Here is a 19119-nt window from a genome sequence, read left to right as displayed (position 1 = left end):
CGACGGTTCTCCCGTCGTCCCGAATCGGCTCTAAGGTCGGTCAGAATCCACCAGCCCCCTTGCTCGTGTGGGGGGCCCTTCACAACCTGTTGCTCCTGCTCCATCTACTTCAGGAGCAACACCCCCCCCCCCCCCCCAACACTCGGGGACATCAGTTCCCCCTTCCCAGCCGGGGAAACGTAAGTCTTCTTCGGCTCCTCTCGCAAGGAAGGGGTCCCTTGTGGACCTCCCTTCGCAACTCCCGACCAGCGGAAAAGCAGACACCCGCAAGTGGCTCAAACAACCACCAGTCCCTGGTCGTAGGGCCTCACAGTCGTCGTCCGTCCCTGAGACTGACCCTGTGAAGCCCTCCAAGCCTGAACCACCGAAGGCACAACGCGAGAAACAGAAACAGAAGCAGAAAAAAGTCCCCAAGAATACCGACATTGCGGTGGCACCCGTCCCACCGCTTCCTACAAGCTCTGCGTCTGAGGACGAGGTGGAGATTCTGGCGTCCACTGAGGACCTCGATCTTGCTGGTCCCTCAGACGCCATGGATAGCGCTAGCACCGGTGCTCAATTGGAGGCAGCAGGTGACCCAGCGGCGTAATCTGCCTTCCAAGTCCCGTCACGCCTCTCTCAGACATGGCCAATAACATCCTCCAATGGAACTGCGGCGGTTTCTTCCACCGTCTAGCTGAGCTCCGACACCTTATCAGCCTTCATCCTTTTCTCTGCATTGCTCTGCAGGAAACTTGGTTTCCAGCAATGCGAACCCCCGCCCTCCGTGGCTATCGGGGTTATTATAAGAACCGAGCAGCTTATGCAAGGGTGTCTGGTGGCATCTGCATCTATGTCCTTAACTCTCTTCACAGTGAGTCTGTCCCTCTACAAACGGCTTTAGAGGCTGTCGCTGTTAGGGTGTGGACGCCACAGGCTATTACCGTCTGCAGTCTTTACCTTCCACCGGATGGTGATGTCATGCAGCATGAGCTGGCTGTGCTGCTGGCCCAGTTGCCGCCACCTTTCTTGTTACTGGACGATTTCAATGCCCACAACCCTTTATGAGGTGGGACTGTCTCCGATAACCGCGGTCGTGCCTTGGAGCATTTGTTGGCTCAGCTCGACCTTAGCCTCTTGAACACCGGTGCTCCCACGCATTTCAGTGTGGCCCATGGCTCGTTCTCGGCCATCGATCTCTCTCTTTGCAGCCCCGGACTTGTCCCATCCCTCCACTGGAGAGTGCATCCTCACCTGTGTGGTAGTGACCATTTTCCCATCTATTTGTCACTGCCCCAGTGTCATTCTTCTGGGCGCCTGCCCCGCTGGGCCCTCCACAGGGCTGACTGGCCGGCTTTTACTTTCGCTGCAACCATCGAGTCTCCCCCACAGGGTGACATTGACGAGGTGGTCCGTGTCTTAACCATGTCAATCATTTCGGCGGCAGAGGCTGCCATCCCCCGCTCTTCTGTACTCCCTCGGAGGAAGGCTGTACCCTGGTGGTCGCTGGAGATTGCTGAGGCTATTTGCGACCGTAGGCGGGCCCTCCAGCGTCATAGGCGGCACCCGTCTCAGGAGACCCTCATCGCCTTTAAGAGGCTCCGTGCCTTGGCCCGTCGTAAGCAGGAGTGCTGGGAGAGGTATGTCTCATCCTTGGGCTCCCGTGTCTTGCCCTCGCTCGTGTGGTCCCGGATCCGGCGGATTTATGGATACCAGACCCCTATGGGTGTCCCTGGGATCTCCTTGGACGGCGCTGTCTGCACGGACACTGCCGCCATCGCTGAACGCCTTGCTGCGCACTTTGCTAAGAGCTCTGCGACTGCTACTTATCCCCCCGCCTTTCGCTCTCTAAAGGAGCGAGCCGAGCAGACGCCGTTATCATTACACACGCATCGTTCTGAAAAATACAATGCTCCTTTCAGCGAGAGGGAATTCCTCGCTGCCCTCGCCGATTGCCCTGATACAGCACCAGGACCAGACTGCATCCACGCGCAGATGCTGAAGCATCTCTCCAGGGAGTGCCAGAGACACATCCTCACCATTTTTAACCGCATTTGGAGCGAGGGCATGCTCCCGTCGCAATGGCGAGAGGGTCTTATTGTCCCCATCTTGAAGCCCGGTGCGGACCCACTGGTGGTGGACAGCTATCGTCCCATTACCCTCACCAACGTTTTGTGCAAATTGCTCGAACGTATGGTGGGGCGGCGTTTGTATTGGGTCCTTGAGTCGCGCGGTCTCCTCGCTCCATCCCAGGGTGGCTTCCGTTGGGGACGGTCTGCAGCGGACAATTTGGTGCGCGTGGAATCTGCTATCTGTACGGCCTTTGCCCGACGTCAGCATCTCGTTGCTGTATTTTTTGAGCTGCGGAAGGCATATGACACCACATGGAGGCATCACATCCTTGCTACGTTGCACGAGTGGGGTCTTCGTGGTTGGCTCCCAGTTTTTCTTCAAACCTTTCTATTGCGCCGCTCTTTCCGGGTGCAAGTCGGTGCCACCTCTAGTTCCTCTTATACACAGGAAAATGGGGTCCCGCAGGGCTCGGTGTTGAGCGTCTCCTTATTTCTAGTGGCCATTAATGGTCTGGCTGCAGCCGTGGGGTCGTCGGTGTCTCCTTCTTTGTATGCCGACGACTTCTGCATCTCCTTTAGCTCCACGACTACGGGAGTCGCCGAACGCAGGTTGCAAGTAGCCGTTCGCAAGGCAGCATCATGGGCTCTGACTCATGGTTTTCAGTTCTCTGCAGCCAAGACTAGAGTTATGCACTTCTGCAGGCGTCGGACAGTCCACCCTCATCCTGAACGTTACCTCGACGGCCACCTACTTGAAGTGGTGGACACTTGCCGCTTTTTAGGACTCGTCTTTGATGCCCGGCTCACATGGGTTCCTCATATTACTCAGCTGAAGCAAAAGTGCTGGCGGCACCTCAACGCACTCCGCTGCCTGAGCCACACATCTTGGGGTGCGGATCGCTGCACACTGTTGCGATTGTACAGGGCCCTTGTGCAGTCCAGGCTTGATTATGGGACCCTGGCCTATGGGTCTGCATCACCCTCCGTGTTGACGTTGTTAGACCCCATACACCACTGTGGGGTTCGGCTTGCAACTGGCGCTTTTCGTACGAGCCCCGTGGATAGTCTACTGGTGGAGGCCGGGGTTCCCCCGCTGCGGATTCGCCGCCATCGACTGCTCGCTGACTGTGCTGTCCATGTGCATTGCTCGCTGGGCCATCCCAATCGTCGCCTGCTTTGCCCTGCCATGGTCCTCCATCTGCCCGAACGGTGACCTAGGTCTGGGCTTTCCATAGCTGTCCGCGTCCAGTCCCTGCTGTCAGAACTGGGGTCATTCCCTCTTCTGCCTCCCTTCCGAGTCCATGCACCTACGCCTCCCTGGTGTTTGCCCCGGCCGTCCGTCCGTCTGGACTTGGCGTAGGGACCCAAGGACTCGGTTCCGCCTGTGGCCCTCCGTCGCCTTTCCCTTGCGCTCCTCGCCTCATTTTCGGGCTGTGAGACTGTCTACACTGACAGTTCCCTGGTTGACGGTCGCACTGCCTATGCTTTTGCTCACGCTGCCCATGTTGAGCAGCACTCCTTGCCGGCTGGCTGCAGTATTTTTACTGCAGAGCTGGTGGCCATCTTGCGCGCTCTTGAGCATATGCGTTTCTGCTCAGGTACGTCCATCGTCATCTGCAGTGACTCCCTGAGCAGCCTCCAGGCCATCGACCGCTGCTATCCCTCTTCTCCTCTGGTATCATCTATTCAGGAGTCTGTTTCCGCCATTACCCGTTCTGTTCATTCGGTGGTCTTTGTTTGGACGCCAGGTCACGTTGGCATCCCGGGGAACGAACGTGTTGACAGGCTGGCCAAAGGGGCGATCGACGCCCCAGCTTTGGAGATCGGCCTCACGGCTCGCGATCAGCAGCTGGTGTTGTGCCGTGAGGTACTTGGGATGTGGACTGCTGAGTGGCATGGCATGACATCCCCGAATAAACTGCGGGCTGTCAAGGAGACGACCGATGTGTGGCGCTCCTCCCTGCGGGCTTCTCGCAGGGACTCTGTCATCCTGTGTCGGCTGGCATCGGCGATACCTACCTGCCGCACGGTCATCTTTTGCGTCAGGAGGATCCCCCCCTGTGTCAGTGTGGGTCCCGGCTGACGGTCGCCCATATTTTGTTGGAGTGTCCCCGACTGCGCACCCTCCGGCAGTCTTTTAATCTCCCGGGCACTTTGCCTTTGGTTTTATGTGACGATGCCTCCATAGCTGATGACATTTTAAATTTTATCCGTGGTAGTCCTTTTTATGGTTCCCTTTAGGGAGGTCCTGCACCTTTCCCTTTCTGTGTCTTTTGTCCTCGCGTCTCTCCATATTTGTTGCTGTTTTGGTGGTCGTCGGATGGTTGACTCTTTCCCTTTTTTTGTTCTCGTGGTCAGTCAACCAGTCTCCGACCATCTTCTTTTCTTCTGTTTCTTTCTGTCTGGTGTTCATCTGTACTCTTCTTGTCTGTAGTGTTTGTTGCTGCATTTGTGTTCTCTTAGCGCCTGGGGGGGCGTCTCCTCCCCCCTTGGGTTTTTACCTGCTCCGCCGATTTTCGGCTCGCCTGTTTTTGGAATGTGGGACTGATGACCTTCGCTGTTTAGTCCCCCTTAAACATCCCAACAACCACCACCACCTAAAGAGCTAATTGTTTTGCAAGAACTGTATATAGCTAACACAAATTTCACAAAACTACACATAGCTCGGCACCTTGGCATTGGACATTTTACTGGATCTATATATCTAAAATGAAATTCACAGTACCACAAAACCAAAACTTGCTGATACAGCTAATATTGAAAGCTTATCCTTGCCAGTGTTGGTGAAACAGACGCCACATATGCACCAGTCAGACTCGTATATAATTACCTACAGTGAACGTAACAACCCAAAGACTCATAAAAAATTACATTAACACCAATTTCAAATTTCAGTATAAAAGAAAAATGCAATTATGCACATAAACACATGTATTGCATGTATCACATACCAACCAGTCAGGTGACACACAAATCTTAGCTGGCGGCACAAACACATGGTTGTTCTCTCTCTCTCTCTCTCTCTCTCTCTCTCTCTCTCTCTCTGCTGAATAACAAAAAACATAAATACCACCCATTTCTCACCCCCCCCCCCCCTCGCCCCCCGCAAATCCACTGCGCACCTCAAACTAATACCCATTGTAAACGAAAATACAAATAACAAAAAAATTACGTAATTCGTTCCTTCAGAATAAATTTAAAAAACACAGGAAAGTAAAAAAAAGCCAAAGTAAAAAAAAGCCAAAATCTCTCTTACCCCCACACAATTGTAATCAACAATACTCCCCCCACCCCACCCCCAACCAATTCAGCTAACAACCTTTGGTTTATACTTTTTCAAATAACCCTCAACAAACTTTTAAATGGAGAAAAATATGTGGAACACTCTTGCTCAGCAGTACTCATCTACATGAGACTGCAAGGTGGAGGAGTGCTTCTTCCCCATGTTTACTGTGGATTTTACTGATAGTTAGCACAAGCTCAGGTCCACAATCCTTTCTTACAACACTATGGTTCACGGCTAAAGGCTGATTGTCCCTCTATCCACAGTATTAAAAAAACACATCATAAGAAACAGTCCTCTTGATAACATCACCCCATATTCATGATTGCACAATGCCCTACCCTTGTGATACTTTACCTTTGCAAATGCAGACTTGTCAATTTCAACTACAGCACTAACCCTTTCTCCCCTACACTTAACTAATTCAATGCACACCTTTCTTCAGAAAGGAAACCCGTCTAGTCCGGTCACTAATGCCTGTTCCCTTGAGTACAAAATTCTGTCAATGAGTGACAGCAAAAATAATGCAATGAATACATTTTCAAGAATCACCAACCTAGATTTCTCAAACCAAGAACCCCTTTGAATAGCAAGCCAAAACTTGTCCTGCTGACAATGCCACATCTGTTGGTCCTTGATCTAAGACACAGCAACTTTGGTCATTCTTATACTGCATCTACAAACATAACACTTCACATACTCAGCAGTGAAACCGAACAACTGTAGCAATTTAATTTTGGTTAACAAGTCATCTCTCATGTTGGACAAAGCAACCTGCTTGTGAACTTCATTGTCAAATCTATGATTAACAGAAAATGAAACATAAAATAAACAACACATTGCACTAATTATTCCAAATCCAGCAATGAGTCTGTAGCTGATAACTGCAGCTCACTAACAAACTGCCATCAACATTTTAGTATTGTTCTCACAAATAGCATTAAAGAAGTCCAGTGAATCACTTACAGTTAATTTAGAACCATGAATATCCCACAGTTGAGAGCGCCACAGTATACTCCAACCCATTCTCTGTAAACACAATCCATTTTAAATACATTGTTTGACTGACTGTGATGTCACACACAACACATTACATTTATGGCATGGATCAAAGCTGTCTGGTGGCACCAGTCTTCAGTTGACCCCTGTAGATCTTGGCACACAAGTTCCTTGTAAAAGTATTACATTTTGATCATGTGTTGTAATGTGACAGGGTGTTGTAGTTGTCCACTTTCATTATTAACCACTATCCTGAGCCCTCTAAGTAACCTTCAAATTGTGCCGTATGCATTGCTTATGAAGAACATTTTATCTGCCTATCCAAAATGATGTATTGTAGTACTCTTTATCATCTCCTCAAACAGTTTATTGTACCATATTATTCCATGATATAAAATTTGTGTAGATTTTTTTTTTCTGCATGATTGTAAGGCCAAACTTGCTCTCGTTTCATGATAACGTATAGAACTACAATATTGTTGAAAAACTTAGTAGTATTTTCCCTTGTTTCCTCAACAGGTTGGTACATACTGTTCACTTGCTGCAGTAAGGATACACAGTTTTTTAAAAAGTACTTTACCATGGGCCAACTACCGCATATAATTATTATCCTTATGGCCCTTTCCTACAGATAAAAAATTGTTGATATGGTTTGTATCTTTAATATCCAGATAGCTGAGAACTGAGTCACGTGGTAGTGGTAGTATGTTGTTACAGGAGATGGGCCATTACAGATAGATGATAGAATTCAGTGTGCATACCTGGTGGAGTCATTCCAGATGTGGAATGGGTCCTTCCGGATGCCATGAAGAGCACAGGGTGTAGCCAACTGCAGGTGATGGCTCATGTTGGTACCGATGATGTCACTTGGGATTGGAAGAGATTCTCTGGTTTGAAGCGGCTAACAGAAGTGGTAAAGCCTGCCAGTCTTGCTTGATAGATGAAAGCAGAGCTCACCATTTGCAGCATAGTTGACAGGACCGATTGCAGATCTCTGGTACAGAGCTGACTGGAGGGTCTGAATCAGAGGCTCGGGTGGTTCTCCAACAGTATAGGCTGCAGATTCCTTGACTTGCGCCATTGGATGGTTGGGTTTCAGGTTCTGCTGAATAGATCAAGAGTGCACTACTTGCAGGAGGTGGCTACATGGGTAGCAGGGGTTGTGGGGCATGGACTTTGTGGTATTTAAGTTAGAAGATCGTGGGAAAATACAAAAAGGGCTTCAGTCTCAAAGGATGCAGGCCGAATACATGAAGAACGTAGATACATGAACCATCAGTATAACAGTTGTAAATTGTTGTAGCTGTTTTGGGAAGCTACCAGAGCTCCAAGCACTAATAGATGTTCAAACTATTATAGGAACTGAAAGCTGGCTAAAGCCAGAGATAGTTCAGCCGAAATGTTTGCAAAGAACCTAACTGTTCTGAGGGGCTAGGCTAAACACAGTTGGGAGTGGCATGTTTGTTGCTGTTAGTAGTTTATCTTTTAGCAAAATTGAAGCAGATAATTCCTGTGAGCTACTATGGGCAGAGGTCATTATTGGCAACTGGAATAAAATAATAATTGGATCCTCTTGCCAACCTACCAATTCAGGCGATAAAATTGCTGAAAGGTTAAAAGGAAACTTGAGTTTAATTTCAAACAAGTACCCATCTCATACAGTTATAGTTGGTGGTGACTTTAATTTATCCTCAATATGTTGGCGAAAATACGTGTTTAAATCTGGAGGTATGCATAAAAAGTGGATACAGGGGTTAGTGAAAACAGGATTGTTGTAGCAAGACTGAATATTGTAATCCCCAAATCGTCCAAAAATAAATGAAAAATATACATATTAAATTTAAAAAAAGCAGATAAAAATTCACTTGACACCTTCCTGAGAGACAATCTCCACTCCTCCCAAATGAACAGTGTAAGTGTAGACCAGGTGTGGCTTGAATTCAAAGAAACAGTATCGGCAGCAATTGAGAGTTATACCAAATAAATTAACAAACGATGGAACTGATCCTCCTTGGTACACAAAATGGATCAGAATGTTGTTGCAGAAACGAGACAAACATGCCAAATTTAAATGGATGCAAAATCTCCAAGATTGGTGAACTTTTACAGAAGTTCGAAATTTAGTGCGGACTTCAATGTGAGATGTTTATAATAATTTCCACAACGAAACTTTGTCTCGAAACCTGACAGAAAATCCAACGAGTCGTATGTGAAATGTGCTAGCAGCAAGACACAAGCAATGGGTCATATCATTAACGTCAATATGCAGCAGGATTTTGGAACATATATTGTGTTCTAACATGATGAATTACTTCGTGTATTGACACACAGTCAACATGGGTTTAGAAAACATTGTCCTTGTGAAACACAACTAGCTCTTTACTCACATGAAGTATTGAGTGCTATTGATAATGAATTTGAAATTATTTTGTATTTCTAGATTTCCAGAAGGCTTTTGACACTTTACCACACAAGCAGCTTGTAGTGAAATTGCGTGCTTATGGAATATCGTCTGTCATGTGACTGTATTCATGGATTCATGTCAGATAAAGCACAGTTTGTAGTAATTGATGGAAAGTCTTAGAGTAAAACTAATGTGATTCTGGCATTCCCCCAGGTAGCGTTATAGGCCCTTTGCTGTTCCTTATCTATATGATTTAGGAGCCAGTCTGAGTAGCCATCTTTCGTTGTTTGCAGACGATGCTGTCATTTATCGTCTAGTAAAGTCATCAGAAGATCAAAACAAGTTGCAAAATGATTTAGAAGACATATCTGTATTGTGCAAAAATTGGCAATTGACCCTAAATAATGAAAAGAGAGGTCATCCTTATGAGTGCTAAAAGGAATCTGTTAAACTTTGGTTGCGTGATAAATCAGTCAGATCTAAAGGCCATAAGTTCAACTTAATACCTTGGAATTACAATTACGAACAACTTAAATTGCAAGGGACACACAGAAAATGTTGTGGGCAAGGCTCACTGAAGACTGTGTTTTATTGGAAGGGCACTTACAAAATGTAACAGATCTACTAAAGAAACTGTCTACACTATGCTTGTCTGTCCTCTTCCACAATACTGCTGTGTGGTGTGGGATCCTCCCTAAATAGGACTAACGGAGTATATCAAAATAGTTCAAAGAAGGGGAGCACATTTTGTATTATTGTGAAATAGGGGAGGGGTCACTGAAATGATACGGGGTTTGGGGTGGACATCATTAAAACTAAGACGTTTTCACTGTGGCAGAATCTTCTCACAAAATTTCAATCACCAGTTTTCTCCTCCGAATGCAAAAATATTTTGTTGGCACCGACCTACACAGGGAGAGATGATCATAATAATAAAATAAGCGAAATTGGAGCTTGCACAGAAAGCTGTAGGTGTTCATTTTTCCGCGTGCTGTTAGAGACTGGAGCCAATGGCCTTGCTGCAGTGGTAAAACTGTCAGATCACCGAAGTTATGCACTGTCGGGCTGGGCTATCAGTTGGATGGGTGACCATTCGGTTTGCTGAGCACTGTTGGCAAGTGGGGTGCACTCAGCCCTTGTGATGCAGACTGAGGAGCTACTTGATCGAGAAGTAGTGGCTCCAGTCTCGGAAACTGACATACGACTGGGAGTGTGGTATGCTGACAACATGCCTCACCATATCTGCATCCAGTGAGACCTATGGGATGAGGATGACACGACAGCCAGTCAGTACCGTTGGGCCTTCATGGCCTGTTCGGGAGGAGTTTTTTTAGTTTGAGATTGGAATAATAGAAAATTGAATCCTGTGCCAGGCACTTAAATGTGATTTGCAGAACATCCACGTAGAGGTAGATGTGGAACCCTAACATATACTCTGATAAATGATTGTGTTTGCAGTGTCTTTTGCTCACTATGTATTTTTTGTTAAAATATGTGGAAAATAGGTTGTTATAAATTTTTTCAGGAAGTTTGAAAAGAGATTGTGGCTTGATCTTCATTTATGTTATTTCTGTGTCAATATCAAACTTAGTCAGTATGGAATGTTGCAAAAACAATCAGCTGTATTACTTCAAGAACAATAGACTAAAGAAAGTGGCCATTGTGAAAACAACTGTAGTGCCTACCACAAGGTACAGATGAATTGAAACTTGGCAAAAAGGCATTCAGATCCCTTAAATAGATTCCATACAAACTAAATCAAAACTGAAGTCGGACAATTTGGGAGCATCTTCCAGTTTGTGCCACCTGACATGGAAAAAGCCTTGCTACTTTTACAGGGTAATCTCAATAGTTAATTACTGGTACACATTCAAGTAATTGAAACACATGGATGAAATATTGAAGAATATGATACTACCTGCCCATTTTAACCAGTGATGCTTTCAAGCAGTATTGTGACTGTTGTGAAGTCTCACATATTTTAACTATCAAAGTGTTGGGATTCCAGCAGGAAATGAAGTATATAGGTGAGTGTATTCTTGTTATTAATCACATCCAAACATACTACAGACTTAAAAATATCAGGCTGCGATGGGAAAGTAGGGTTTCATATGGTACTTAAATATTACTACAGAATGCATCATGTAGAGGTAAAATTTTCATGGCATATTCATTGCCTTTCCCAACTCAGACTCCACTACAGATCAGTCTTGTCACTACAACCTCAATTTAGTGATAATGGTGATGGTCAAAGAACAGTTGTACCATGAACTTCATTATATCCTATAATGATTTGTAATCTTCATGTTGTAAACCAACAAAGTTAGGGTACGAATTGGACACACTCACTTTTTCAGAGTGATAGTATTTTGTAATTGGACAACAGTTCTATAATTAAGGGGCTTTTCGCTCTGATCTGTAAATACTACCCAGTGCAGTAATTGGAGCCTGTAAGCTGGGGGTAGGTGAATTATGTGCACCTGCACAGTTTGATTTCAGTTGAATGCTGTATTGGTATCAATGAGTACTTGTTCAGCATCTAAATTATAAAGTTGTCCATTTTGATTTAGATTTTCCATGGGTCTGTCTGGTCATTTCTGGTGAATATCTTGACAGTTTATGATAATATGCCATGACTGTCACTTTCCTTCCCATTATTAGCAATTTGAAAGCAATACCTAGTGTAGTCATTGTTCTATTTATGTAGTTAATGATGGATAATTATGTGATGTTCTAGTGCTCTCAGAAAACAAAGAAATAATGTGTACTTTAGTATGTTACACTGTGTGTGAAGTGTGATACTGTCATTTGAGGAAGGGCTTGGTACTAGCCCTCTCTTGAATTGAAAATTGTTAAAGGGTATTGTCTGTATGACCGAATTTTGTTTCAATAAAAAGAGGTTGCTTTGGTGTCATGTGAGAGGCTACAAATTTTTTGTGTCAACTGAACCTGATGGTAGCATGTGTCATCTCCTCCTGATGTGACGCTGTTGTGGCATGTGACATTGTATATGTGCAAGTAGAACACTGGTTATATTTTTTTTATCTCTGTATTTTTTGTAATGTAGGTTTTTGTGACAGACTAATCTGTAGCATACTGAGAAGTGTAGGATAGTTTTAAAGGTGATAGTTTGGTTTAAGTTGGCGAAGCTAACAAATGTGAATTCAGAATCAGTCATACTAATTTGTAGTATTGCCTGAGGTCTTGGTTAAGTCGCAAAGTTTGGTTGAGAGTTTGCAGAGCAGTATCAAAGACTTCTGTTAATCAGATTTTCTCTTTTTTTCTTTCTTTTTTTTTTTATTTGTTAGCATAGTGGCTGTTTCAGTCTTTATAGTAAGACAGTACATTTTATTGTATCGTAGTGCTATATGTGTTTTACTTCAGATTTAGCCATATGACTAATCAACTACTAATTTGTATAGTATGCATTTTATTTCTGTTGTGGAGGTGTCTACCAAAAGATAGAAGAATAGTAAAGACTGCAATTTATATTAATAGCTTCATTTGGAAGTATAGTAGCATGGCAGGAGAAGGCACTCAGCTTTCAGCAGAGGATGAATGAATTATTTTTACTAATATGAAGTCTATAATACAGTGAAGCTTAAGATACAGATTGTTTTTTGGTGTTCAGAATGAATAACTGTCATCAGTTCTAAGAGGAAATAATTTTTCTTATCCTACAGGATCTCAGCACGTGAGAAGATTAAGTTAATACATCAAGTAAGGCAGAATTTGCTGGGGGAGAAGTTACAATGGTTCAAAGACAACCTCGATGCAAATGCTGCACTGTGTACAGCGGAAATGCTTATGGAACTTATTGAACGGTATTGTTTAATTTGTAGTTGAAATGAAATGTGTAGTATATGGTATGACACTCATATTTTTTTGTCTTGGTGAATGGTTTCTGTACTGTACCAGCATCGTACACTCTATACTGTTCAGTTAACTGTAATTAAAGTTTACAATAAGAAGGAACCTCTTCCAGATTCCTTGTGCAGAGGTTCCATATAGCTATGAAATAGAAACCATTTGTACATGAACTGGGTGTGGAATATGGCATGTTAACCTGCTGCATGCAGTACACATTAGATTATAAGAAGCACAGCTGTAGTATTGGCCATGGTTGCCATTGTCAATAAATGTTGTTTGGTGTAAGAGTTGTACAGAGTCTTTTCAAAAAGTTCTGACACTGATTTTATCCCTGGTGTACAAGGGACGCCAGTGCAGTAACTGTGATTGCAGCTTAAACCAATAACAGTAAACAATAGATGTGAATTTAACCAGTCATAGTGTGAGAGTGCTCTTGTATCACAAATCACAGTGGAACAATGAACTGTCTGTAAATCAAATGGTAAATACATTCTTCAAAATAGTTTCAAGAAGAGAAAATTGTTGTTTGCAAGGTTTGGTCTGTAAGGTTTGACTTCCATACAAAAATGACTTGTGGGTGCCTGATGCGACTAGATTGAAATGCAAAATGTGGACCGTCGTTTCCTCAAAAACATCATTAAAGCTGATGAGATTTGGGTATCAGTAGGAACCTGCCACAAAGGCAAAATGCAGAAATTCATTTGATGTGTCATTGCTTGGACAACATAAGACATTCAGGTCAATGTAAAGGAGACAGCTCACCTTTACTCCCAAATTATTTATGTTCTGCCAGAACTTCCCTTACTATAGTTAAGCCACTGAGAGACACAAGTTGTACGTCCCAAAGAGAGGCTTTTATTGGTAAACACCATTATTTGTGTATACCAGGTGTCTTAGGAAAGTCATCAGACACATTGTCTCACGTGTTTTGGCAAATATTTGCAATTTCTTTCTTGCAACTTGTAGCAGGAGTCAGCCACACCAAATGCTACTCTTCACATTTTCCTTGCGGCATCCAGTGTTGCTGGAAAGCATCAATTTGTTTCCAGTACAAGCAAAATGATTCTTAAAGTGGAATTTTGTGTGTTTGTAAGTTTGACAGAATGGTTCCAGATTAGTCTAGAGTGATACTCCTTTGATAGATGTGAACTAACGGGGACAAGAAAGCATAAAGAATAACCAGTACTCCAGCAGTGACAGCACCGCACTGGCCCATGCATGACTGCTACTGCCATGCAGAAGTGCTGCTGGAGTATTGCTTTTTCTTCCTGTTTTACTGTTCCTATTTATACATTTTGATAAAACAAGTAATGCACTAGACTAATTTAGGACATGCTCTATCAAATGAGCGTGTAAAATTCCACCTTAAGATAATTTTGTTGGTAATGAGACACAAGCTGATACTTTCTGTTGACACTTTTGTTGTATGAAAGACCTGTTAGGCTGACTACAGCTACACGTTGCAAAAATGGAATTGCAGATATCTGCTGAAACACCAGAGAAAATGTGCCTGATAGCACATAGGAGAAATACCCACTATAGACAAGGACAAAGCTACTTGCTTTTTTTGTATTTTTGTGGGCCGGTACTGAGCTACATGCTCATTGCCAGTGGTCCCATAGAAGATACGTATTAATTTAATACATAATATTATATGCTACAGGTTACATCTTCTGGAAGTTAGGATGTGTTCATGATTTTACATTTGAATGCCTGGTGCGTAGTAGTATTTTATTCTTATGCCTATAGCATTACGTGTGGTATTAATATGTATCTTCTATAGGACAGCAGAAGACGAGTGTGTAGCTCTGTACTGGTGTGGACAAATAAAAATATGAAAAATAAGTGTGTGTGTGTGTGTGTGTGTGTGTGTGTGTGTGTGTGTGTTTTTCTCATTTGCGAACTACATGAAAGCTGTCAGACACCCTGACAGTTTCATATGGGTGTGGGTGTATGAACATGCTGTGCATTGGACTCAAGTGGGGTAAGATGATAGTCTCAAAACTCTTTGGACTGCTAGGGTACATTGCAGTATTATGTTTAGAGATCTGTAGCTCTCACACTGTTATCTGTATTTGCTCGGCAGTAGTGATTGCATTATGGGGGAAGATCTAATCTTTATGTATATTTTTCTTAATTTTATACAAATAATTGCTAATAAGGTAGATGATTGTCCAATACATCCAATACAAGGTGAGTCAAGGAGGACTTAACGACCTTGGAAAGATACAGAAATTTATTGAGATACCTTACAAAATTGGTAGATGTGTCATTTTGTAGCAAACAGCCTCAAAGTTTGATTCACGTAGTGCATCAGTATCCCATTCCACCACCAGGAGCACCAGCACAGTGCACATTTAAAATTGCTATGCCCACTGGTGTGGAGCGTAAAACAAATTCTGCTGCAGCCCTTCGGCATAGATTTCACACCAAATGTGCTAAAGAGCCTCCAAACAGGCCTGCAGTTTACTCTTGGCACAAGAACTTTGTTGAGGTGGGTTGTTTACTGTGACATTATAAATCACCAGATCGCTCTTGTGTAATTGATTACATCGAACAGGTTAGGTAGAGCTTTTCCTGCGGTTCATAAAAATCAACGCGACTTGTCTCACGACACTGACCTTCCACAAAAGACTTTGGTGAGTACTGCATAGTCATTTACACTTGAAACCATACAGATTCACAATGGCGCAGCACATTAGCGATGCAAAAGCTTGCCCATGGGGAATTCGTTGCGGAAATGTTGCATTGGATAGAGAATGACAAGACATTCGTGAGCACAATAATCTTCAGCAATGAGCCAACATTTCGTATCAGTCGCATGGTGAACACCCACAACTTCAGAGTATGGGGCAGTAAAACTCTACAGACAATCCTGGAACAAGTTTGTGATAGTCCTAGAGTTAGTGCTTTGTGCCCTTAGCAAATTGATTGTATGGCCTCCTTTTTTTCCATGGAGAAAACACTTTCTCGTGTTGTTTATCTGGACATGCTTGAAAACTTTTTATTCCGCAGCTCAATGAAGATTATAGAGATGGGACAGTTTACTACAAGCAAGGTGGTGCACTACCTCATTTCCTCATGGGAGCTCAAGATTTCCTTGATAATTGCTTCCCAGGTCAGTGATTGGCCTGGGAGAATCAATCGCATGGCCAACTAACTCCCCAGACTTGACACAAGTTGATTTCTTTTTCTAGAGTTCCATTAAAGACCTGAAAAATCGTATGTACACTGCCATTGCACAAGTTACACCTGAAATGCTGCAATGAGTGTGCAAACAAATTTATTACCAGTAGGATGTTTGCCGCATCGCAAATGGTAGTCACATCAAACCAAAATAACACTTGACACTTGTGACAGCTACCCTGGTGTCTTAACACATCTTACCAGGTCTGTATAACATTCATGTACCGATTCACTAAGTCAGTAGCCGTCCACGCACATCCCACCAATTCCTCAGTTAGCTCCCACAGTGTTAGAGTGTTATTCAGTAGACCCTGTTCCGAGTTTGTCAGTTGCGTACTGTGCCCCTCAGCTATAGCTTCATTACTATCCTCTACTTCTCTTACCTGTACCAGAGTGTCTGTCAAGAGAGTATACAAAGTTGTGAAGTTCTTTTTGACTCACCCTGTATTTATAGTGTAGTGTTTGTGTTGCTTGTAAAGGAAATTAAGATTTATTATGGCACTACAGAGCATGAAAATGTTCTAAGACTTAATGTTGTACTGAAGGTATTACACATGGTGGGTGCTACTACAAGTGTAGCTCATCAGCATGTTTTTGGATGCCTATTTTGTGTGTGTTTGTTGTGCAGAAATTCTCTAATGAAAGTTGTTCCTTTTTGTTGTGTTGCAACTTTTTTGGTGAAACTTTTTAAAATAGAACACTACAATTGATACCACAATCTAGAATTATTTGAGACAATAATCTAAATTAGTTTTTTGTTAAACTACAGTTTTCCCTTGTAGTCATAGCAACTATTCTAGGTAAACTGAGGCAATGAAAGAAATGGAAAACTCCTTAATAAATTTCATCTGCTGTCATTATAGCATCTTTTTGATGCCAGTGCACATTGCAGTCACTTTATGATCATGGCTTTATGATTCTGTGACTTCTAAACTTGCATTTGCATAGTAAAAACACTGTAAACATTGTAGACGGAATTTATTAAGTTTCCCATTTCGAACTGAAGGTGTTTGTAACACCTTGAATCAATGGGAAGATCAGTTTGTTTCTCACTACAAACAAGAAAATTTTTAAAGTGGAGTATTTGTACCTGTGCAATAGAATCATTTCAGTTTGTCATATGTGACATTTGGCTTAGTGACATAAGTTCATAAGGACACACAAATGTGGAGAGTAACCAGTACTCTAACAAATACTTGTAGCATTGACCCCTGTTAGTATCTGCAGGCTGGTACATGAGGTGGCGTATGTTTGGCAAACAAGACATGGTGAAAAAGTGTGTACTAATATTTTGCTGTGTATTTTTTGTTGACTCCATTGAGACTGAGTGGAGCAAGCCATTTTCTCGCAGTAGTAATACAGCCTGGTACTGTATAATTTTTAAAGATGTTTTGTAGATCCATCTGGTATTTATTTCCATATCCCTAACACAATAATGTGTGCTGCATTTTACTGTGCTTTACAAAGAACAGAAAAACAGCCACCTCCAGTGATCTCTGGAACGTCTCAGATTGGTAAATACTTTATTTCTTGTGCCTTCCTTTCACACCCCATGTTGTGCTCCACATTGTGCTGTCTGCTGCTGTGATGCAGGTGTGCTTCTCAGTTATTAATTGTTCTTCTTGTGTTGCTACACCTTTTAAATTATCATTAAATGTCACTAAACCCTGTATCTTATTATATCAATTTAAGACCATTTTGTTGAATGTGCATTCAGAACACTAGTTTAAATACATTTTGTTTGTAATAAAACACAAACCAATATTTGACATTGGACATTGTGTGAAATATGACACATTGTAAAAACAAAATAATAAACATCTTCTGAAACTCCACTGGTTGATTTTTAGGAAAGACTAAAAAAAATTCTACTTACAATGTAAGCAGATTAACTTTAGTTGTAATTTGGTACTATAGTCCAATTAAAATTACTTGATAGTTGACAGCTGTCAGTTGCCGTTACTGTATTGCCACATCAGCTGCTAGCTACTGCTCAGTTATAGGTGACACACAGACACAGCGGGTCACTTCACATATACTGTTGATGTGTAACACAGAGGAATGTTGGAAGCGGCTGCCGTGAGGTATGACGGAATTGCAAGATACTCTGTCAAAAATTGATTTTAAGTGACCTATGCTTGAACAGTGGCAGACAACATATGTTGTGTAATGTGTAATGTATCCAACAAAACAGTGCCTAACAATCAGCGGTAGAACTAAAATCACAATTGCTTTGTTCACAGTGATTAAAGCCAACCTGTATGAGCAAACTCAAGGCAGAAAAATTTGTTTCAGTACTAGGAAACAAAATGTAATTTTTCGCTATCATTTGCTGGTTATCTGAAACTGTTATCACACTGGCTACACGAACTACCACTTTCGCAACCAATGAGCATCCTGGTTGGCACTTGGTTGTAGATACTGGCAGATTCTGCATGAAAAAAAGAATGATAGGAAGAAAAATAAGGGCAAATAAAAAAGTCAATGCAATAATGAAAATGACGTGGCAAAGTATTAGAAATTAAATAAAAAATACATATGAATCAATTAATTGAATAAAAATAATAATGAAAATCTTTTAATTAGATTTAGAAATAAAAAAATTCACTGGGTGGTAAGAATTTCAAATTCTACAAGACAAGTTAATCCACTAACCAGTATGCTACAATGTTGTGCATCAAATTGTTATATTTACGATTAATATACTCCTATAGCAACGATGAATTGCAGTCTTCAAAAATTTGGTCTCGCATAATATTGTGTGAAATTTTTTAAAATCTAAACCAGTATCTGTGATCGTGTTAATGGTATGTGACACTGAATTGTCTTGTATGGAAGTAGTGTTTAGTTAGTGTTGTGTATGAAATGTGTGTGTATCATTAGCATCATTTGTGTGTGTGTGTGTGTGTGTGTGTGTGTGTGTGTGTGTGTGTGTGTGTGTGTGTGTGTGTTGTGTGGTTTTCATAATTTGTGATGAAATACAAAATTAAAGGGCCATATCCAAGTTTTGGGATTTGAACACAATAAGAAAGAAAGTTGGACAAGGTGAATTGGCCAATTGTTGGGACAGTTTGGCAACGGTGTACAGCTCAAGTGTGACATTGAGCACTCTGATTGGAGGAAACCAGTTCATTGAAGTGTGGACTATCAAGTAATTTTAATTGGACTGTAGTGTGGGTTACAGAAGGAGCATGCAGGGGTTGCACCAGCTAATTGATACAGAATTTGATGTGCTCCACATCCCCGTCCTATGATGGGATTCATGAATGTGTCAGTGAATGAATGATTTACTGACTTATTTCCTCTTGCTCTTATGCAGGGCTCTT

At 42.6% G+C, this 19119-nt stretch overlaps 1 protein-coding gene across 2 annotated transcripts in view; it reads left to right on the top strand.

Annotated features, from left to right (window-relative positions):
• Nucleotides 1–19119, top strand: part of LOC126457308 (translation machinery-associated protein 16 homolog) — a 46322-nt gene that overhangs the window by 7473 nt on the left and 19730 nt on the right. For both annotated transcript variants that reach the window (XM_050093494.1, XM_050093493.1), the window contains one exon: nt 12421–12561. In XM_050093494.1, coding sequence (XP_049949451.1) covers nt 12421–12561 — 141 coding nt within the window. The remainder of the gene's footprint in view (nt 1–12420; nt 12562–19119) is intronic.

This window comes from Schistocerca serialis, chromosome 2 (genome assembly GCF_023864345.2).
Source record: "Schistocerca serialis cubense isolate TAMUIC-IGC-003099 chromosome 2, iqSchSeri2.2, whole genome shotgun sequence".
Taxonomy (NCBI): Eukaryota; Metazoa; Arthropoda; class Insecta; order Orthoptera; family Acrididae; genus Schistocerca; species Schistocerca serialis.
The sequence above is the reverse complement of the archived record's forward strand: the minus strand, read 5'-3'. Positions and strand labels throughout refer to the sequence as shown.